Here is a 23,046-nt window from a genome sequence, read left to right on the forward strand (position 1 = left end):
TCCATATTTACAACATCTTTTTAATGAATTCCATATAATTTTAGGAGATAAGAGGCCACAAATAAGACTCGTCACCGATTCAGGGTAATCAGTTTTACACTACTGAGTCCACTAAGCTTTTTCTGCAAAGAGGCAACACGAACTGCTAAGATATGAAACTAAAGAGCACTGTCTTCTGGAGTAAATGTCCCTTCCCCATCTCAGCATGGCCATTGTTTTATCAGCCAGATAAACAGAGAAGCCTTACAGCTTTTGCCTTTTTCTGCAAATCAACTATTTGCGATAGCAGGTGTGTGATCTCCTCTTGCTGGCGGGCAGCATCTTCCGTCTTCTTGGCCAGTTCCTCTGAGATACTAGCAATCTGGACATTGGCATCCCCTTTGAGAAAGAAACAACAATCATGAGAGGAAGTCAGAAAACCACACATGCAGACCCAGAGAGAATGGTTTCTTTGTGGTTTGCACAAGAAAAACCACCCTTACTAAAAGACAGGGTAGAGTGGGGAGGGTGCAGGAAGGAACTCATAGTGACCATTTTCCCACATGGAGAAGCAAAGCAGCTTCTTCAGGGCTCAATCAGTTATGAAAAAGAACCTCACCCCATTAGATAGCACTCCTGAGCTCAGTGTAGGGTCCCTAGCCCACCAACCAAGGCTGTCTCCCCAGAACAAATCAGGGAGGCTCCAGTGGTCAGATAGAAAGTGACAAAACATGAGTGCATCTAGCCAAATCCTCACATTCCACACATGAGCAACCCATGTGACTAAACAGGAATCCCCTGCTGCACCCAGTTCTAAAAAGGAACTACTGACTGCACAGCGCAATTTCCTTGGCATTTTCAACCCATATTCAGAGCCATAACTCACTTGACTAGATTTGAACATGAGGTGTGTTTCATTACTTAGTATTTTGCTGAAATGCAAAATACTTAGTATTTTGACGAAATGCAAAATACTTAGTATTTTGACGAAATGCAAAATACTTAGCATTTTGACGAAATGCAAAATTCTTAGTATTTTGACCTTTGGTCTTAACTTGTAAACTTAAAATGAAGAGGAGGAGAGAAATATTTATTTGCAAAGGTGAGAACCCTGGCTTCAACTTCCACAAATCAAATTACTGGTAGTAAGCTGTTCTTCCACATTTTCAACACAGGTTTCTGTAGCTGGGCCTAACTTAGGCATTAAAAAATTCCAATATTCTGGCCAGGTGCGGTGGCTCACGCCTGTAATCCCAACACTTTGGGAGGCCAAGGCAGGTGGATCACCAGAGGTCAGGAGTTCAAGACCAGCCTGGCCAACATGGTGAAACCATGTCTCTACAAAAATTAGCCAGGCATGATGGTGGGGGGTGCCTGTAATCCTAGCTACTACTCGAGAGGCTAAGCTGGCAGAATCGCTTGAACCTGGGAGGCAGAGGTTGCAGTGAGCCAAGATCGCAACCACTGTACTCTAGCCTGGGTGACAGAGTGAGACTCCATCTCAAAAAAAAAAAAAAAAAAAAAATCCAATATTCCAGTATAAAGCCAAAATTAAATTTAAATATCCACCTCAGTGATAAACTGAGATAATACATAGCTGGCAACTTAGCACTAAATAATAGAGAGGGGGTGCCACGGAAGGTTGGGGAGGCCTCTAGTTTTAAGAAAAATGCTGCTGAGCCGTAGGCTGGCAGGAGACTGCACTTTAGCAAAGCTGACGCAAATCTGCCTAATCATGACAGCAGATGCAAGGAAGTAAGAAGACAGCAGTGCAGGGACATACTCAGCTCCTTCACGCAGTCGTTGACCAGCTGCTGTTCCTTCTCCTCATAGGTGATGGTCTCTGTCTTCAGCTGGCTGGCCTGTAGACAAGACCCAGGTCAGAGGCCCTGCATTCTCACCTGGCCTGGTGGTGCAGGCAAGGGCTGAGGCATAAAGCAAGGGCTAACCGGGGTCTGGGAAGCTGCCCTCAGCATTCCCCCACCTGTCACCCATCGTACCCTCAAATACAGAAAGTCCATCTGAATTCCCAGCTTAATGGATGTGCACTTTCAAAGCTGAAAACCTGAAAAATGCATACCACTAGAGGGAGCCACACAAAGCTACGGGCACAGGCGCTCTACAGCTTGCTCTGTTAAAAACACCGCAAACACCACCATCCTATCATTGTATCTGTTATTTGTGGCTGTCCTGGCTCATAAATATGGATGCTTTGTGACCCACACAGTGCCTAGGACACTATCCTGCCCACAGCAGGCATCCCAAGGATAACCACACAGGAATGGCTAACACCTACTATGTGCCAGGCACTGAACCATGAGGTCCCAAGTTGGAGTTAAACCTGCTGTGTTCAAGCTTAGTAAGAACAAGGTCCAACACAAAAGCATTAAAATGCAGAGGCACAAGAGCCATCCCAGGACTCTGGACAACTTGCCCTGGCTGAAAAGGGTGGGATGATAGAGATATGAAGGCCCAAAGAAGAAGCCCCGAGACCAGGTGCAGTGGCTCACACCTATAATTCCAGCACTTTGGGAGGCCGAGGTTGGAGAGCTGCTTGAGCCAAGATCATGCCACTGTACTCCAGCGTGGGTGACAGAGCAAGACTCCCATGGAAGAAGGAAGGAAGGAAGGAAGGAAGGAAGGAAGGAAGGAAGGAAGGAAGGAAGGAAGGAGGGAGGGGAGAGAGAAAGAGGGAGAGAAAGAGACAAAGCAAGCAAGAGCCCCAGTTAGACAGAAGTGTCTCTGAGCCCTCAGTCCTGGCCCCAGAAAATCATTACACTTCAGAAAATGGATGTGGGGTAGCAAGAATCTGTAGCTGGGATCAGATTCCCTCAGCTGGCTTTGGGTGAGTTGCTGGGCGCCCAGGGCTGGAGCATTTACCTGGGGCAGGTGCTGGAAGAGGTAGCACTGGACTCAGAATAGGGAGCACAGGGCTGTTGCCTTGCTCAGCTACTGGCTGGCAGAGGAAACCTGGGCAGACTTCTTGGTCAATCTGGGTTTACATGACCCGTCAGTGAACAAAGTGCTGGAAGAGGTGAGGTCTAACAGAACAAGACGTGCAGAAGAGCATCTTGTTCAGACGGGACATGAAGATCTTACCAAGGTGTGGGCAAGTTCAAGTTGACAGACGGTCTGCACTATTAAGGGGCTCTCAGGAACCCAGGGCCAGCCTAAGTGGGCACACAGCTCCAACCTGACACACAGGGGCCTGATAAACAGGGCTGTACTGTACCACACCATACCTTGGCTAGAGGACAGAAATCACCAGTAATTAAGACAAACAGTACTAAATTTGCACGTATCGGTGTTTCTAGAGAGGGGCAGTGGGTGAAGGCGAAAAACAAGGGGTTTAGAGTCACAGACTTGCAAATCCTAGCTTTGTCATTTACTCACTCGAATGACCTTGGATTATCAAAACACCTAGCAGCCTGGGGCCCACTGTTCCAATGAGAATCAAAGTAACCAGCTTTCAGCCCTGTTGTGAATTCTAAAAAAAAAAATAATAACTTGGGCAAAATGCCTGGCACAATGCCTTGCCAATAAAACAAACTCAAAAGCATGAGTCCCCAAGTTGCCTCAGCTCAACCTTTCTGAGTTAATTGTTTAAGAAATATGGCTCTGCCAGGTGCGGTGGCTCACACCTGTAACTCCAGCACTTTGGGAGGCCGAGGCAGGTGGATCACCTGAGGTCAGGAGTTCGAGACCAGCCTGACCAATATGGTGAAACCTCACCTCTACTAAAAATACAAAAATTAGCCAGGCATGGTGGCATGCGCCTGTAGCCCCAGCTACTCAGGAGGCTGAAACAGGAGAATAGCTTGAACCTGGGAAGTGAAGGTTGCAGTGAGCCAAGATCACGCCTCTGCACTCCAGCCTGGGTGACATAGCAAGACTCCATCTCAAAAAAAAAAAAAAAGAAAAAGAAATATGGCTCTCTCTGAGCACCCATGGACTACTTCCTTGAACATCTGATCAGTGGTAGCATGAAAATAAGGCTGGGTTTCTCCACAGGTGCTGTGGTCAGAGCTGGAGAACACCAGGGGAGACCTCACTGCAGGAGCAACTGTGAAGGAGGGGATCTCCAACTCTTCCTGGTCCACACACCATGTCATTCACCAGGTTTGCCTGCCCCAGCCAGGGAGGCATGTGTTGGGCTGGAAGGCAGTGCCCAGAGCACAGAGGAGGCACGTCTGCCGAGCGCCTGGTACAGCTCTTCACAGACTGCCACCTTTGAGGAGGGCACTTAACCATGGTTGTCCTTGCCAGATAAGGCGAATGGGGCCACCTCCCTTCCAGCAGGGGCATGAGAAGGGAGGGCACATCACCTCGGATCGAAGTACAACATTCTCCTCTTCAAGGTCTTTTAGCTTCTTTTGAAGAGAATCCAAATGAAAGTAATTCTGGACTGAGGAGGACGACTCATTCCTCTTCAACCTGGGGGAGAAAGTACGCTCACAACCTAGGGAGACGCGTTTCCTCCCACCACCTGGCAAACCATGTGGAGACACAAAGAAGGGCTTGCAGGAAGGACAATGACCCACCAGACCGCTCTCCCAACTCCAGGAAGACAGCGCCCCCAGTGCACAGGCTCACCACCAATTCAGAACCCACATCTCAACCCTTTATCCACACTTGCCACAACACCTTAGAATTCAGGGGACCAACTCTGTTTAAAGCCCACACAATTCCAGGATGTCTGGGAGTTTATTTAATACTCATAATGCATTTGTATGTGCCAAGAACTCTTTTAAGTACTCTGTATGTTTTAATTCAATTAATGCTTATAACTCTGTGACCTAAGTTCTACTGTTATCTCCATTTTACAAATGACAAAACAAGTACAGAGGTTAAGTAACCTAGCCAACAGCATGCAGCTAGTACGTCCCAGAGCCAAGATCTGCAACCAGCCCACTGGGCTCTAGAGTTCATGCTCCCATCATGAGGATCTGCTGACTCTCAGAGAAGACACCACGCCTTCTGTCCCAAGGACGTGCCACAGCACCTCTGGCACCAGAACCCTGAATTCTCTCCAACAGCAGAGCCTAACCCATTATCCATTAATGTGCCAGGGCAAATCAATCTAAATTGACAAACAAGCAATAAGACCCAGGAAAAGGAAAACTAAAAACCTGTCCATCCGTATCCCGCTAAAATAGTAAAATCAATCTGTTTGAGGCACTTGGAGGTGTTCCGTCCAGAGAAGGCTGAGAGTAGCTGACCTCCATTGCTGCTGAAGGTGACCCTGTCTAGGTGACTCCAAGGACATCAACAGCGGCCAGCCTGTGCTCTGGCCTCCAGAAATGCAGCCCTCTGGTGACTTACGGGGTTGAGCAAACGGACTCGGGCTCACTCTCCTCTGCAGCACTGGTGTAGAACTGAAGCAGCTCATCCTTCATGGACAGCTCATGCCGGAGCTGAGACACCTGCACAAGCAGAGCGGGGGCCCATCATTTGCTTCCCAAAAGGTGATACCGTCTCCTCAATTCACATGCCAATACTTACCACTTAGTGACAATATTTTTCTTAAAATTCACCGTTGAAAGTGAAAGCATTTAAACTGATTTCATGCTATTCAAAAAAACAGGCTTTCATTTGATCTATTTAAAAGAAACACAATTACTTTTTGGTAGAAAGCTGTCTAAATTCATAATTTTTACTTTGGTACAGGCAGGAGCAGAGAGGGGACTAGAATGATGGTTGGGGGCCAGGCACAGTGGCTGGCACCTGTAATCCCAGCACTTTGGGAGGCCGAGGTGGGTGGATCATCTGAGGTCAGGAGTTTGAGACCAGCCTGACCAACATGGTGAAACCCCATCTCTACTAAAAATACAAAATTAGCCCAGCGTGGGGGCATGTGCCTGTAATCCCAGCTACTCGGGAAGCTGAGGCAGGAGAATCGCTTGAACACAGGAGACAGAGGTTGTAGTGAGCCGAGATCATGCCGCTGCACTCCAGCCTGGGCAACAGAGAGAAACTCCATCTCAAAAAAAAAAAAAAAAAAAAAAAAAAAAAGAATGATGCTTGTGGGGATACAACTGTTCAGGGGCTTTGGAAATAGCCAGATAACCAGCTGGGCAAATAGCCAGAAAAATTGATCATGTTACTAAATGAAAGAAAAGGCCATTCATTCACTTCTGCCAGAACCAAATCCCAACTCCAAATAGGATCCTGGAGATGCCAGCTCTGCACGGGCTAATACAGGCAGCTCTCCAACCCTTGCTCTCACACTTGGATGACCACACAGCCCCATCCTGTGATGCACCCTCACAAGGCTCCTGGCCAAGCCCAGCCAGACCTCATTCCGTGCTCAATGCTTACTAGATAGGAATTTCACACACAGGAAGAAAAGAGACAACCATCAGGGAATGGCTACATTGACTCCTGCTGAGATGGCTTTGCAAATCACCCTGATTTGTACTTAAAGTTTTTAAATAAAGTTGTACTGTAGAAGTTTTCATTTGCCCTTTCACTCTGCAGTACTGATGAATAGGGAACCAGTGCTATAAGAAAAACTGCAGTTACGTTTTAACTCTTTCTTGTTTATAATTTGACTTAGGGTCTATGGTTTATTGCAACTTTTCTACATAACAGAGTGAATTATTATGTCTTCCATGGAGAAGACAATTTTATGTGCATAAAAGTTTTAGCTTCAACACCTAGACTGATAATTTAATAATATGCCAAAGGGAAACATGTTATAGCTTTCAAATTCAAAGGTTTTCCAACGGGGAAAAAGGCATTTCCACTCCCAGAGAGTTGGATCCTCTTTGTGCAAGGTGAGGTTTGTCCCAAGCAAGAACAATATAGTGAAGAAGCTGACGGGTGACCATTTGTGAGTTACTGGGTGGCATGTCCCTCTCTGCTCAGAAGTGGCTGGGAGGGGGCCAGGCTGACCCAGCACGCTTTCCCACCAGTCACATGAGAGGGAATCCAGGTCATGACGCTGGGGGCAGGGAATGCAGGAATCACTTTATTTCTCCTAAAATACAACAGCATTCTCCCTTATTATATATTAAAGAAAGCCCAGGATTAAAACTTTTCTTATATAGTGGCGACTATGCTTCATCATATTTCATCACATTAACTACTGTTAAACACAGACAACAATGCACTAGGAATAGCTTTAACAAGGAAAAAGGTTGAATACATCTTAGGAATGTGAACAAGGGCATCCACTCCCACCAAGAAAGTTTCTGATAGAAAATAAGGGAGAAGAGGCGCAGGGGCTCACGCCTGTAATCCCAGCACTTTGGGAGACCGAGGCGGGTGGATTGCTCGAGCCCAGGAGTTTGAGACCAGCCTGGACAACATAGTGAAACCCTTCTCTATAAAAAACACAAAAATTAGCCAGGCATGGTGGCACATGTCTGTAGTCCCAGCTACACAGGAGGCTGAGGTGGAAAGATCGCTTGAATCCAGGAGGTCAAGGCTGCGGTGAGCTGTGATCTCACGACTGCACTCCAGCCTGAGTGACAGAGTGAGACCTTATCTCAAAAAAAAAAAAAAAGGCTGGGGGCGGTGGCTCATGCCTGTAATCCCAGCACTTTGGGAGGCTGAAGCGGGCAGATTACCTGAGGTCAGGAGTTTGAGACCAACCTGGCCAACATGGTGAAACCCCGTCTCTACCAAAAATATTGAAAAATTAGCTGGGTGTGGTGGCGGGCACCTGTAATCTCAGCTACTCGGGAGGCTGAGACAGGAGAATAGCTTGAACCTGGGGGGTGGAGACTGCAGTGAGCCGGGATAGCACCACTGCACTCCAGCCTGAGTGACAAGAGCGAAATTCCATCTCAAAAAAAAAAAAGAAAGAAAAAGAAAAGGGGAAAAGAAACAAGGAGGAGTGCTGTTTCACTGGTTAAAATTCACTGTTAGAAGAACAGGGTGATAGAAAAGAAGCTACTAAGTAGGGCCTGGCTCTAAGCTTCTTATCCTTGCCCTAGCAACCCCATCTGACTCCACAGCCGCTCTCCTCTGTCAACACCACGTCCCTTCCAGAAAATCAGCATCATTCCTTCTAAACCTAGGTACCCTAAGATAAGCCGAAAAGCTCCATGCCCTTCCTCTCACCATTGATATCCATCAGCCAAGATTTATATCATGGAAATAAGAGGGTTTCTATCATGAAAACAATAGGCTATTTTTGTCTTGTTTTGTTTTACACACACAAAATTATACTGCAACGATGAATGTGAGTCGCCACTTTTCTCTGTGTACACGAGCTGGCCTCCTAACAGGGCTCCTTCTCCAGCTGCCCATGCCCAGCCTGACTCAGGAACCCCTGCTCGTTGTTGTGTTAGCCTGGGTGCCCTTCTGCCAAGCATGGAGCATCTTGATCAGCCTGCATGGGTGGAGTCTAGACTCTCCAAGGACAAGCACTGTGGCTGGCCCAACATGGCACACAGATGTACGACTAAGTGAAGACCGTGCCCGCCCTGAGCCATCCAATCCACATGGCCTGAGGAAAGAAAGGAGACACAAGCAGCAGCAGGAGCTGCAGGAAGGTGGCTTTTAGTTCCCAGGTGACCGTTTCAGAACAGACAGTTCTGGGCTTAGGCTGCAGTCGTGCCCTCAGGAGTGTCCTTCCAACTAGGACCCCATTCTGTCATCTCCTTCAGCCACGCCCACGGCTCCCAGGCCTGTGGCAGGCCCCTCTGGAAGCCTCAGCCTCCGGTGTCTTACCTCCTCCCTGATGTGTTCCACCTGCTCCTCCAGCAGCTCGTTCCTCTCGGTTAGGGTCTTGTTCTTCTTCAACAACGACTGGCCGATGCGAGCGGCCAATTCTAAATCCCGCTCTTTCTACGAAAGGAAAGAGGGAGAACAGGGATTCAAAAGACCTGTGTTTCCTGAAGGAGTCAATGGTGCTCAGTGTCAAATGAGGAAAACATGAGCATCTAGAAATAACAAAGGAATTAATAATTCACCATCTGTGTTGGCATTTGATGCCTGTTGAAACAGGCATAACCTCTGCCCACATAGTGTGTGAGAGCTACACAGACATCACGCAAGGAAAGGGAAGCCTGAAAATGTAATGAAAACAAATCTTTGTTCCTACAGGAAAGAAAAAAAATGCTTCTAAAAACAATTATTTGCAACTGCTTTTGATATTTGTGCAATCACTTGATAACCTGTCTCTCCACCTGAGGGTTGGGCTATTGTATTGCCAGGGCCTGGCACAGGGAAACAGTAGCTATTTGTTAAGTGAATGAATGAATAAATATAGAAATTCTAAAATGCTCTTACAACGAAGCCAAGAGCTGATACAGGGAGGCAGCCTCTTTAGCACACATTAGGCTGGAATGCATTGAATTCCTTATTTCTGCCTCATGTGAAACAAAAATGTTTAAAGTTACTCTCAAAAACAATTACATGCTTTTTTGTTTTTTTACTTAGAAAAGGCTACTTAGGTTTCATTTAAGAAAAAAACAACTTTCAAAATGGAGACGTTATGCATAAAATTGCCATACTTCAGAGACAAAAACACTCTTAAGGGCACAGAATTTTCTGTTAGCTGAGCTGATGGCATCAATTAGGCAGAGCCAGTACACAGAGGAAAATTTGGAGTGGCATAGAAAGGCAGGAAAGCCTCTGTGGGAAGAAAGACGTCCCCTGACAGTGGACAGACACCATCAGCAAATGCAGACTTAGCGAGTTGCTACCACAGTCAGATTCAACTTGGGTTCTGGCAAGGGGAGGAGAAGTCAGAAAAATCAAATCATTTTAGAAGTCTGTGCTAATTACTCTGTTCATCTGGTTTGAAAGAAAGAATGGAAACATGTCGTTTGGGGTAGGAAAAACGCTGGGGAGGAGTCCTAGGTTCTGATCCAACACCTGCTATTAACTACCCACATGGTCCCAGGCAAACGGCTTTTGCTTCACAGGGATAAAGCACACTACAGATTGATTCTTTTTTTCTTTTTTTTTTTTTTGAGACAGAATCTCACTCTGTCACCCAGGCTGGAGTGCAGTAGCACGATCTCGGCTCACTGTAACCTCCGCCTCTCAGGTTCAAGCAATTCTCCTGCCTCAGCCCCTTGAGTAGCTGGGATTACAGGCATGCGCCACCACACCCAGCTAATTTTTGTATTTTTAGTAGAGACAGGGTTTCACCACTTTGGCCACACTAGTCTCAAACTCCTGACCTCAGGTGATTCGCCCTCCTCGGCCTCCCAAAATGCTGGGATTATAGGTGTCAGCCACTGTGCTAGATGAACAGATTCATTTTTCAGGCCACAGGTTTCAAACTCATTAGTGGGTTGAGAAACCATTTTAGTAACAGCAACTGACATTTTGTTTTAACTTAAATACAATGGCACGGAATTGAAAACACTAAAGTGCATTATATGTAATAAGAGTATTATTTCATGTTTAAACTGTTGTTTGTCACATATTTACTATGTGAGTACTAGGTTACAACCTAAGCTATGTTTCTTACAGCAGGTACTGGTCACAAATTGAACTGCTCCAGGTGAACTATCCTACTGTAAACTGGGAGAGTATGGGTTCTCTATTCGAACATGGGTTCCCTCAACTGTTAAATGAAGGTAGAGTAAAGGGGCAGGCTAGCTGAGATATTCTAGAAAAACTCTTCTAGCTTTATGATTCACTGAGTTTTAGAATAAAGAGAACAGTCAGCTTTTATTTCTAATGTCTTAGATATCCACCCAATTATTCCATGCAATAGCAGACATCTCCCTTTGCTAACCACAGGAACTTCACTGCAGTATGAGCACAGCACTTGAGGTCAAGTACAGTTTGAGAAGACTGGATTCAACAGCACTTTGGCTCCCTCTTGCAGGATGATGGTCTCTCTCCTCCAGGCCTTCCACAGTCCCCAAACTGGCAATGCTGTCACCACAGTCCCAGAAGCCAGCCAGGTATCACAGTATCAAAAATGAGCTGTAAATAGGCCAGGCACAGTGGCTCTCACCCGTAATCCCGGCACTTTGGGATCACTTGAGGTCAGGAGTTTGAGATGAGCCTGGCCAACATGGCAAAACCCCGTCTGTACTAAAAATACAAAAATTGGCTGGGCATGGTGGCGGGAGCCAGTAATCCCAGCAACTCGGGAGGCTGAGGCAGAAGAATCGCTTGAACCCAGGAGGCGGGGCTCACTCACTCCACTGCACTACAGCCTGGGTGTCTGAGCGAGACTCTGTCTCAAAAAAAGAAAAAAAAAAAAAAAAAAGAGCTGCAAATTCCCCAACTCATTCCCATAATTTGTGCCTCCCCATCATGACCTTGCCTTTCTGGAAACACAGTACATGTGGAGACGGCCCTCTCATGGGGCAAAGGGGACATGGTGAATCTGCCCAATCAACAGAGATGCTCATCTCTGCACATTTATCCACACTGGTCAGTGTCTACCAAGTAGTTCCCTTGGCCGGGTGCAGTGGCTCATGCCTGTAATCCCAGCACTTTGGAAGGCTAAGGCAGGAGGATCTCCTGAGCACAGGAGTTCAAGACCAGCCTGGGCAACACAGGAGACCCCCCATCTCAAAATACAAACTAGAAAAAAAAAAAGGTACCTTATTTCATGGCCCTTTGTCATTTCTCAGACTCAACAGCTGTGCTTATTAGGTACCTGGAGGAAAGGATTCAAAGAACTGTGTGAGGGAGACTGCACAGAATTAAAGTCTCCAGGGGCTGACTCAAAATTAGCACCTAGCCCAAGTGGTTTCAGCTGGATTTGGTTAAAACTCCAATACCAATGTTCACTTCTCTTTGGAAGTATAGTCTCCAAAAATCTAACTCAAGTCTACCAAATGTCTCTACTAAAACTAGTTCTCAGACTGAACACTCAGCAGGTGCTTCATCAGTGCTCCTCAGATCACTACCTGACTACCTGTTCTGCATTGCCTTCATGCATCCAGGCTGCCAAGTTCCAACAAGCACTGATATTTTGCATGCCTTAGCCACATTTTTTGTTTGTTTTTGATATGGAGTCTCGATCTGTCACCCAGGCTGGAGTGCAGTGGCATGATCTCAGCTCACTGCAACCTCTGTTACCTAGGTTCTAGTGATTCTCCTGCCTCAGCCTCCCAAGTAGCTGGGACTACAGGCACACGCCACCTCGCCCAGCTAATTTTTATATTTTTGGTAGAAATGGCGTTTCATCATGTAGGCCAGGCTAGTATCGGACTCCTGACCTCAAGTAATCTGCCCACCTCAGCCTCCCAAAGTGCTGGGATTACAGGCATGAGCCACTGCGCCCGGCCTTTAGCCACATTTTGTACACACATTTCAATGCAAACAAATCAAGCACACAGCATAATAATGAAGATGGCTCAGGCATGGCAAGGGACTGCCAGAGCACCTGAAGGATGCGGAAGGCTTCCAGCACACAAACGGCCAGAAACCAACAGGAACTGGGAGACAGGAAGGGGAAGAGAAACAAGTAGAGCAGTGAGCTCAACAATGAAGTCCTTTGTCCTACCTGTCACACCTCAAACCCTGCACCTAAGGGCCACCTCGCCTCTTCTTGCCCCACGAAGGACAAACACTTCCCTGGTCTATACCAGAAATGTAATCTTTAGAGTAATTTTAAAGAATACTCTCTGCCAGAAGAAAAAGCAAGAAGTCATAGCAAATGCATATAAAAATATAGTTAGAATAAGATCTAGTATCTGATAGCACAATAGGGTGCTTACAATTAACAGTAATTTATTGCACATTGAAAAATACCTACAAGTATAATTGGAATGTTTGTAACACAAAGGAATAATATATGCTTGAAGTGATGATATTCCTTTCTTTCTCCAACCTCCACCTTTTTTTTTTTTTTTTTGAGACAGGTCTCACTCTATCGCCTAGGCTGGAGTGCAGTGGTGCAATTACAGCTCACCATAGCCTCAAACTCCTGGGCTCAAGCAACCCTCCCACTTCACTTTCTGAGAAGCTAGGACCACAGGCATGCACCACCATGCCTATCTAATTTTTGGAATGCACGTTTGGGCAAAGTTTGCCTCTTCCTCAGTTACAGCATCTAACTTTTTGTAGAGACAGGGTCTCACTATGTTACCCAGGCTGGTCTCAAACTTCTGGCCTCAAGCAATCCGCCCACCTCAGCTTCCCAAAGTGTCTGGATTATACGTGTGAGCCACGTTGCTCAGCCTGATACCCTATTTACCCTGATGTGATTATTATGCAGCATATGCCTTTATCAAAGTATCTTATGTACCCCATAAATATATATACCTACTATGTACTCAAAAATTTGAAAATAAAAAGTTATATTAAAAATATTTATAGGCTGGGCACGGTGGCTCACGCTTGTAATCCCAGCACTTTGGGAGGCCGAGGCGGGCAGATCATGAGGTCAGGAGATCCAGACCACGGTGAAACCCCGTCTCTACTAAAAATACAAAAAAAAATTAGCCAGGCGTGGTGGCGGGCGCCTGTAGTCCCAGCTACTCGGAGAGGCTGAGGCAGGAGAATGGCGTGAACCCGGGAGGCGGAGCTTGCAGTGAGCCAAGATTGCACCACTGCACTCCAGCCTGGGCGACAGAGCGAGACTCCGTCTCAAAAAAAAAAAAAAAAAAAATTTATAGATAAAATGAAAATTTAAACAGAAACGTTATTGTAGTGTCTCTAGTTTCTTCTCTTTAATTTTACTGAGGCAACAAGCTGGTTGGGTTTTTCTTTGAGAATTACAGGAATGAAAAAAAACCTCCCACTTCTCTAGCCAAAATATGATTAATGTTTACTTCTAAAAACAAGAAAACAGGTTGGGCGTGGCAGCTTATGTCTGTAATCCCAACACTTTGGGAGCCCAAGGTGGGAGAATCAGGAGTTTGAGAAGGCCAGGAGTTTAAGACCAGCCTGGGCAACACAGTGAGACCCCATCCTTACCAAAAAAAAAAAAAAAGGATAAAAACCAGAAAACAGCTAGAAGATGGCCACTGGATTAAACTACAATGAGAAAAAGAGACCACAAACAAGTAATTCAGGCCCTTGGAAATAAGCTATTAAAAGAACTAGTTCCTTTATTCCCCCAAGAAATGAGGCAAGGTAGAGCTCATGCTAACTGCCTGCTCCCTCTCCTCACTATGCTTTAAAAGCATAGACTTAAAAAAGACTGTAACTTGAGTCTCAGCCCCTTCTTACCAATGAACTCTTGCACTGACTGACACATCCACTAGAGATTCCGAACAGCCTGCTGCCTACACTTAGCAACTGACTCATCTCATTCACCAATTTCAGGATAAAAAGCATGACTAAGGGGCCAGTGGAAACACCCTCTCTGTAACTGAGGAGGAGGCAAGCTCTGCCCAAAGGTGCATTCCAGACAGCAGCAAGCCCAGGTGAGCCATAGCATCCTCTTCCCCTTAAAACCAGAAGCGAACTCTCCACACTGGTGGAAGGCTGTGCTTTGGGATCCTGTGCAAATCCCCCACTTGCCTGCCTGTGGCAGGCATGCAAACCATAGCACGAGAACAGAACAAACAGAGCCAAAGCCCAGGAAAAGCACGGCACAGTGCAACAGCCACATGACTGGGACAGTTAGACTTTAACCAGGACACCCTCCTAGTTCCAAGGAAAGGCAGTAACTCAGGCATGAATCTTATCAGGACAGGAACAGAATGGCATTAGACATGGAACACATAGACACAAACAGACGCTGTTGCCATGAAGACCCTTTAAAAATAAAACAGCCTGGGTGCGGTGGCTCACGCCTGTAATCCCAGTATTTTGGGAGGCCAAGGTGAGAGAATTTTTTAATTTAAACATGTGAGAGATTCAAATAAACAGTGGCTGTAATTTGGTTCTAATTTTGTTTTGTTTTGTTTTATTTTTTGAGACAGAGTCTCGCTCTGGTGCCCAAGCAGAATGCAGTGACATGATCTCGGTGCACTGCAATCTCCACCTCCCGAGCTCAAGTGATCCTCCTACCTCAGCCTCACGAGTAGCTGGGATTACAGGCACACGCCACCATGCCTAGCTAATTTTTGTATTTTTTGTAGACAGAGGGTTTGGCCATGTTGGCAAGGCTGGTCTCAAACTCCTGTGCTCAAGTGATCCACCTGTCTTGGCCTCCCAAAGTGCTGGGGTTTACAGGCGTAAGGCACTGCATCAGGCCAGGAGGACTGTTTGAGCCTCAGAGTTTAAGATCAGCCTGGGCGATATAAGGAGATCCTACCTCTACAAAAAAATAAAAAATAAATTGTTCATCCAGCTGGATAAACAAAACAAACAGGACTGTGGGGTGACTCCTATGTCTGGGGCGCAGCAAGGGCACAGACTACCTGGGGATGGGGTTGGGGCCAACTTCAAAGGTCCCCGGCAGGCCCTGCAGCATAAGACTGAGAAGCAGGAAAGAACCAATGCAGTTAGATGCCATAGAGGGCCAAGGGTGGGAGAGCAGGAGCCATGTCCCCAGTGACAGTGAAGGTTCAGGACAGTGAAGAGGAGGGTTCAGGACCGTGAGCAATGGGTGGCCTTGACTACACAACGAAGAGCCTTAGAGAAAGGGTGAGGGGCTCACAGAGGGCATGGACAGTGGCAACTGCAAGGAAGAGTAAAGCAGAGAGAAGCTAAAATCTCACTGCTGAGGCCCCAAGAGCTTGAGTGGTGGCCTTGGAATAAAAATAAAGGTACAGATTTAGGACCCCTCTCAGAAGACTCAATGACCTGAACAGGGGGTGATGAGCGGGCGCCGGAAGCACTTTGTAAGATCTGGAGAGCACTGTTGGGGGAAACAGATGCAGCAGAAAGGGGTCAGCGATTAACCATTTTCAAAAGTCGGTGGTGCCAACCAAGGCAGCCTGCCACGTGGCTAACACCAAAGACAGCCGCAACTGGAGTGACACCTGAAGGCTGAAGGTCAGTGCCCCAAAATACCGCCCTTGACACCCTGTCACATAGCCAAAAACCCTGACATCACTTCTGGGGAGCTGATGAGTTTGTGACTTCCCCACCTCAGAGGATCAAACAGGAGTAGATGGCAGGACCAGGAAGAGAATGCTGGATGTGCAGCGGTAGAGACACAGGAAGAGAGACACATAAAAACGGTGAAAGAACACCACACACTCCAAAAAAACCTCTGGGAAACAAGCTAGCCCAGTTTCTGTCTGAGCTTCAACCCTGACCTCCCACTGGCTGAAAACAATAACAATGATTTCTGTGTCCTCCACATCACAGTCACACGCCCCAAAATCATTCCAGATTCCAGAGCAGAAGCAAGGGTCTAGAAGGCAGCACCTGTCCATTTAAGGCCTGATTCAGTGAAGGGGGCAGTGTATTAATGATGGAGACTTATTCAACAAATACTAAGAACCTACCATGTTCTGGCCTGTTCCAGGCATGCAGATACACATATTATACTCATCTGTTTCTAGAGACCTTCATAATACTTAATCCTCAATTGCAACAGAATACTGAGAAGAAATTCAGAAAACTACAGTCTCTAAAATACAGGCAGCTCACCTAATCTTAAGCAACTTTCTTAAATTTTTCTTGCCATGCTTATTTTGCTTATTTCCATGCTGACACTGCATAATATTCCACTAGCCTAAGTAAAAACTTAAATACATTAGGAAGACACAGATGATGATATATTTTTCTGACATTTTTAGAATGCACTTAAAATATATCATTAGTCAATGTTTCAGGATTTTTTATACTTACAACTGGATATTCTACCAAGTATTTAAACACACTACATTTAGTGCTATTAATACATTCCTTTAAAATATCTGCACAAAATTACAGCTATAAAGGCCTACATAGCTACTACTTCAAAAAGTAAAGCCATTAAATTGTACCTCAAAAGAGACCAATTTCCAAGATTCTCACTGAAACAGGCGATAAGGCATTCTTTAATCAGTATCCATGAAAACCAGTCAATTATAAACAACTCTTTTGCCTTCCCCTAGAGCACTTACCTCCTCAAGAAGCCGAGTGACAGCATCTATGTCATTATATGTCTTAGTCATCTGGCCAACTCTTTCAGCACATAAAACTGTAAGAAATAAAAATGACAATGAGACTCCCAATGTCACAAACCTGCCAAACAAATGACTCATCTAAAAAAGCACCCCTAATGTTGTGCCTGCACATTAGACACAGAGGGTCACTGGCTCTGCTGGGTTCAACCCGCAATGTACTCACCACCACCAGACTTCATTTCCCAGTTCCAGCGACTGGAGGATGAGTCTGGGGGCAGGGGGACTTGTAACCCCTGTGAAATCTTGACATTGTGTGTCTGTGTGTGTGAGCATGTGCTGAGGGTGAAGCAATGGAGTGGAAGGGGGTCTAGCCTCACAGATATTCAGCAAACTGAAGTAGGTGGCGTGGGGGCCAGCAGCACAGCCACCCATGTGTGAATGATCAGAAAGGCCTGTAGGATTTAGACTCCACTAACCATACAGACTCAACCATATGAACAGACTGGGATCCTTCAGAAAGCAGCTGTTGGCATAATTATTAAACAATAGTCTTAAACTGATAATTTCGTGATGGCATAGCCCCCTCCTCCTCGAGTGGCCTACATTCTAAGGTTATGCAACCAGCTCCATACCATGAAAACTAGGTTATTTTTTAAATATACATTAAAAAGACTACTATGATTGCACACACACACACACACACACATACACACACAGAGAGTAATATTTCATTACATGTACAATTTACTGTGGTCATACAAGGCTGCACACAAGCACTTTAGGACTATGGGTCTTTGTTCTCCTTCCGTTGGAGAAATGGGTTGTGAAACAAAAGAAGGCTTTTGTCTGCTAAAGATACATCGGGGTTGTTTTATTTTAAATCAATGACAAGGAACTGATTCGCAGCTCAACAAACACGAAGAAGGTAGCAAAAGTTTTATTCTATGGGGGGAGGAGTGAATATAAATGGATTTATGGCCGGCCAATGTGCAAAATTTTTTGAAACCTGTCACTTTGGGACTAAATAAATAACTTCTTAGTAATGCTTTGTAACTAAGACTTCAGTGAATAATTCTGTTAAGAGTCAAAGCTTTCCTAATGACCCACATTCAGTAACAGCCCGTGCGACGCATTTGGGAATTGAAGCGTATTACTAAGTCAGACTCAGTAGCATTACAAATGGCAAACAGCAACTGGAATTCAATAGGTCTCTGAATATTTTATTAAATGCAAGTAGAGATCATCCTAGTAAATTAGCTCAGAGAAATCGGATCTGTTGGAATGATTTTCTAGCTTAGGGAGGAGACCTGAAATCTGGTTCTAAATCTGAAACCCTACCAAGACAGCGCCACCAGAGCCAGCAGACCCCTCCACCCAACGCTTTCATGAGATCCCTCCTGTCCAAGCCGGGCGGAATATGCTGCCTCAGACAGAGCTGCCAGGGAGGGAGAAGCAAGGGAGATTTATAAGGGTAGCTTTAAGCCACGATCTAATTTGATGTAGATGAAGTCCAGCTCAAATTGCTCCAGATAGTCCATCAGCTCGAGGTCACACAAGTGCTTAAGTGAAGACTCTATGCTACCAACCCAAGTTAGTTTTCTTCACGCACAGCTGTGATGGTCTGCATGAGTGCAGATAAAAACCCTGGGACCCCCCAGCCAGCACGCCAAAGCATCTGCAGCACCCTTTATACACCAGGTAACAGACCACAGCAACTAAGTGGCCTCTGTGTTTAAATCTGTGTTGTCACTTGAGGGCCTGCTTACCCCCACTCACTGGCACCCACTCTCCTTAAAAAACTGAGTCCTCTGCCTTCCCGGAAAAAAAGAAAACTGGGCTACATTTTAACTAACCTGGCTCTATTCTCTGTACAAGAAGATTCAGAGCTGCTATTTCTCTAACACTATATTATTTAGAGATAACACTCAAATTTTTAAGGCTAAGTTTTTGAATTAAGGTAACTAATTATTCAGATAGTCAGTCATGTGTAGATAACCACAAGCAGACAGAAGAAATAACACAGAGGGGGCCGGATGTGGTGGCTAACGCCTGGTATCCCAGCACTTTGCGAGGCCGAGGCAGATGGATCACTTGAGGTTAGAAATTTGAGACTAGCCTGGCCAACATGGCGAAACCCTGTCTCCACTAAAAAAAAAAAAAATATATATATATATACATATATACACACACACACACACACGTGGCACACACCTGTAGTCCCAGCTGCTCATGAGGCTGAGGCAGGAGAATCGCTTGAACCCAGGAGGCAGAAGTCGTGCCACTGCACTCCAGCCTGGGCAGCAGAGCAAGACTTCACCTCAGAAAAAGAGAAGAAATAATACAGAGGGATCCTGTATACCCTTTATCCAGTTCCCCCAATGGTAACATTCTGCAAGATCATAATATCCCAACCAGGATATCAGCACTGATACAATCCATAACTTTTCCTCAGAGTTCCCATTTTACTTGCACTTATTTGTGTGCACATGTGTGTATTAAGCTCTATATAATTTTATTACCTGTGTTGGTTCATGTATCTACCACTTACAAGGACCCCTTGTGTTGCTCTTTTATAAAGCTTTAAAATATTTTAAAAATTGAACCCAATAAAATGCACACCTGTCTCTACTAAAAACACAAAAATTAGCCAGCCGTGGTGGCAGACGCCTGTAATCCTAACTCGGGAGGCTGAGGCAGGAGAATTGCTTGGACCCGGGAGGTGGCGGTTGCAGTGAGCTGAGCTTTACTAAGCACAGTGACCATGGCCAGGCACCATTCATAGCCCTCTATATGGATTATTTTATGTAATCTTCAGAGCAATACTATAAGGGGTAAGCACTTACATTAACACCATTTTACAACAGAAAACTAAGGCCCAGAGAGGCTGAATAACTCACCCAATGTCACACAGCTAGCAGGTGGCAAATGTCAAAATAACGGACTCTCGGTAGAGGCAGCAGTTAACACTGATGGTGCCCCTATTATGTCAAGGGATTTAACATGCTTTCTCAATTAATCTTCACAACAACCCTGCAGGGTAGTCGTGATGACTACTCCACAGATAAGAAAACTGAGGCTCTGAGACATTAAGAATCTGGATGTTAAGGACCCAACTGAAGTCACAGAGAATGAGGCTGCATTGCAGGGACTGCACCTAGGCCAGTCTGGCTCCTGGACTAAAACGGAAGACCATAAAGGACACAAGAGCAAGGCACAAACCATTGATGTGTAGGAAGTGTGTAAACAGAGCAAGCAGCATTTGGGCCTAGGGGAAAAAAGAACCCTGACCTTGGGTTCGGAGGCTTAGGTTTTCTCAGGAGACTCTATCCAAGCCAAGGGGCTCTGAGCAGCCACCAATTAACTTCTATGTTTTGGATTTCCTGTTCCAAGAAATAAGGAAGCAGGAGTGAGACCAATGAAGGTGAAAAAATAATAAACCATGCCTTCAGACAGCATAACCACAGGTTATGCTTTTCAAATACCAACTTCCTAGGCACTAAATCTTCAATCAACCGTGGTCAAGTGTCTCTCTCTATAAGAACGTATTTCAAAGAGAAATTCCATTTCTGACCCAAGGAGGGCTACCAAATAAATCCACTTCCACCCAAAAGATGTTTCAAAAAAGAAAAGGAAAGAAAAGTAAAATAAAGGAGCCACCATAAACCTCTACAATAATATTTTTTTCTTTTGTTTGAGACAGAGACTCGCTGTGTCGCCCAGGCTGGAGTACAATGGCGCAATCTTGGCTCACTGCAACCTCCGCCTCCCTGGTTCAAGCGATTCTCCCACCTCAGCCTCCTGAGTAGCTGGGATTACAGGTGCCTGCCACTATGCCCAGCTAATTTGTGTATTTTTAGTAGAGACGGGGTTTCACCAGGTTGGCCAAGCTGGTCTCGAACTCCTGACCTCAGGTGATCACCTGCCTCGGTCTCCCAAAGTGCTGGCATTACAGGCATGAGCCACCGTGCTCAGTCTCTACGATAACTTAATATAAGAAAATTATGGTCCATCTCCTAGAAAAAGAAGTTAAATGCAACTTGCTGCCTACCCATCATAGTAAAATACACATGCCTCACCTCTGACTAACAACAAACAACCATTACCACGCACCAAGCTCTGCAGTGAACAAGGCAGGACACCTGCCCTCCTGGGGCACACAGAAAACAGGGCAGCCTGGGGGATGGGGCTCAGGGGGTTCGAAGCCTGACAAGTCACTTTAAGAAGTGTGGAATTAAATGGAAAGCCACTAGAGAGTTTTTGAAGGGGGGTTATGCAATAAGGTTTATATTTCAGAAGCATTTTGGCTCCAGTGTGCAGCAATGGGGGAGGGGGTGCAAGGCAATTTAGATTGACAAGCATCGAGGCTGTTGGATTAATGCAAGGAAAGTGTAGGTGGCAAGAAGTGGGCTCTTACCCTGAGATTTAAGAACTAAAACTGAGTGGGAGGTAAATCAAAAAGCATTGGATCAGGGCTTCTCACTGGGACAACAAGGACAAGAGTGATGTCCGCTTTGGAGATGGGCATGAGTTAGAAAATCAGAGGGAAGATGCAGTGCCCCCAAGAAACCACTGGCACTGGGAGAGTAGTTAATGTCACTGTGTAATAATGTGCCAGGCAGAGGGCTGCCCACAACCCACAGTGACAGGAGGTCTGCCTGACAGACACACCCTCCTAGGAGCTGGAGGAGGGAGATTTTTGGTTTGGCAGAATCCACTTTGAGATAAGAGGAGAATCAAGTCCTTCTTCTTGGGATGGCAGGTAAAGTAAGGAATTATGAAGCCAAATTCAAACGAGGAGCCCTGGGCTGTCTGAACAGAGGGAGGGAGACATATGATTGGGCTGTCACAGCTAATGGGGACAGAGAGGGGGGATGGAGGTGGGGTGAGCTCCATGGAATGCCTTACTCTGAAAACCAGTAAAGCAGCCTTTATACTAAATTAAACCACGCTCAAAACAATTTTAAGAATAAATGTTGGCAACCATCTTCCAGCATCCAGGAGATGCCAGCCAAAAAACCCCAAACATACAGTGTGCAGGCCCAGAAGAGAACAGAAACATCTCCCTGCCTGATGCCAAGGAGATTTGGCCAGTGGGAAGCTCAGGAGTGACTGGAATTGAAGACCCCGAGGAAAACCCCATGAGAAGAAAACAAAGGTGGTGTGGCATTGGGGTTTGTATCTTGACACTGTCCAGAGCTTCCAAAGGAGCCAGGAGAAGTTGGAAGGAGCAGAGCTCAGGGAGTGGTGGGGCTGGAGCAAAAGATCTAAGACCCAGGCAGAAAGCAGAACCTAGAGGCCTAACCCGAGGGGTGGGTGGGGAGAATCTCTACAGTTCCATCACAGCAACCTGCCCTCCCCAAGGGACCCTGTGTCTCTATGTTGTGTGTCAAATTAACAAGCTTGATAAAAGCTTTCTTGACATTTTCGTCTTATCAGTCTTCTTTAAGAAAATATAGTTAGAAAACCTCACTTCCCATTCATGTATTTTGGAGGAAAAGATTCTCATAACGTTGTTAGAATGAATAACTCTCATCACTACTTAACCTAATTCTGGTAACATTCCTCCCATTGATGTCAGCTCTACATATCTCTGGCATGAATAAATGAATATTTTACACACACATGTACATATGTGTGTATGCATGTGTGTACATATAAAAAGAAAAACCTCCCAAACCCTCAAGAAGACACTTATAACTCAAAAACCAAGTAGCCACGAGTAGAAAAGATATTCAGGGCCAGGCGCGGTGGCTCACGCCTGTAATCCCAGCACTTTGGGAGGCCGAGGCAGGCAGATCATGAGGTCAGGAGATCAAGACTACGGTGAAATCCCGTCTCTCCTAAAAATACAAAAAAAAAAAATTAACGGGGTGTGGTGGCAGGCACCTGTAGTCCCAGCTACTCGGGAGGCTGAGGCAGGAGAATGGTGTGAACCCAGGAGGCGGAGCTTGCAGTGAGCCGAGATCACGCCACTGCACTCCAGCCTGGGCGACAGAGCGAGACTCTGTCTCAGAAAAAAAAAAAAAAAAGATATTCAAGACTGCCTGATATATTTGCATTTTGGGCTGTTTGCATTCTGCCTTACGTATAGGTCATTTCTTTAATTAAAACAGTGTTTCCCAAAGTTTTATTAAGAAACTGAGCTCCACCCTCCCCTCAATAATTTTTCCTCCTATCTTCTACA

General features: G+C 45.7%; 1 protein-coding gene across 13 annotated transcripts in view; it reads right to left on the minus strand.

The window, feature by feature from the left end:
* The window catches only part of TRAK1 (trafficking kinesin protein 1), a 216,499-nt gene that overhangs the window by 33,424 nt on the left and 160,029 nt on the right, over window positions 1-23,046 (minus strand). For all 13 annotated transcript variants that reach the window (XM_058443543.1, XM_032161965.2, XM_058443544.1 and 10 more), the window contains 6 exons: window positions 16,860-16,936; window positions 8,659-8,775; window positions 5,302-5,402; window positions 4,305-4,413; window positions 1,763-1,841; window positions 248-378 (listed from right to left, as the gene is read on the minus strand). In XM_058443543.1, the coding sequence (XP_058299526.1) occupies window positions 248-378; window positions 1,763-1,841; window positions 4,305-4,413; window positions 5,302-5,402; window positions 8,659-8,775; window positions 16,860-16,910 (588 nt within the window). In that variant the 5' untranslated portion in view covers window positions 16,911-16,936. The remainder of the gene's footprint in view (window positions 1-247; window positions 379-1,762; window positions 1,842-4,304; window positions 4,414-5,301; window positions 5,403-8,658; window positions 8,776-16,859; window positions 16,937-23,046) is intronic.

Source organism: Hylobates moloch, unplaced genomic scaffold (genome assembly GCF_009828535.3).
Source record: "Hylobates moloch isolate HMO894 unplaced genomic scaffold, HMol_V3 SCAFFOLD_8, whole genome shotgun sequence".
NCBI classification, from domain to species: domain Eukaryota; kingdom Metazoa; phylum Chordata; class Mammalia; order Primates; family Hylobatidae; genus Hylobates; species Hylobates moloch.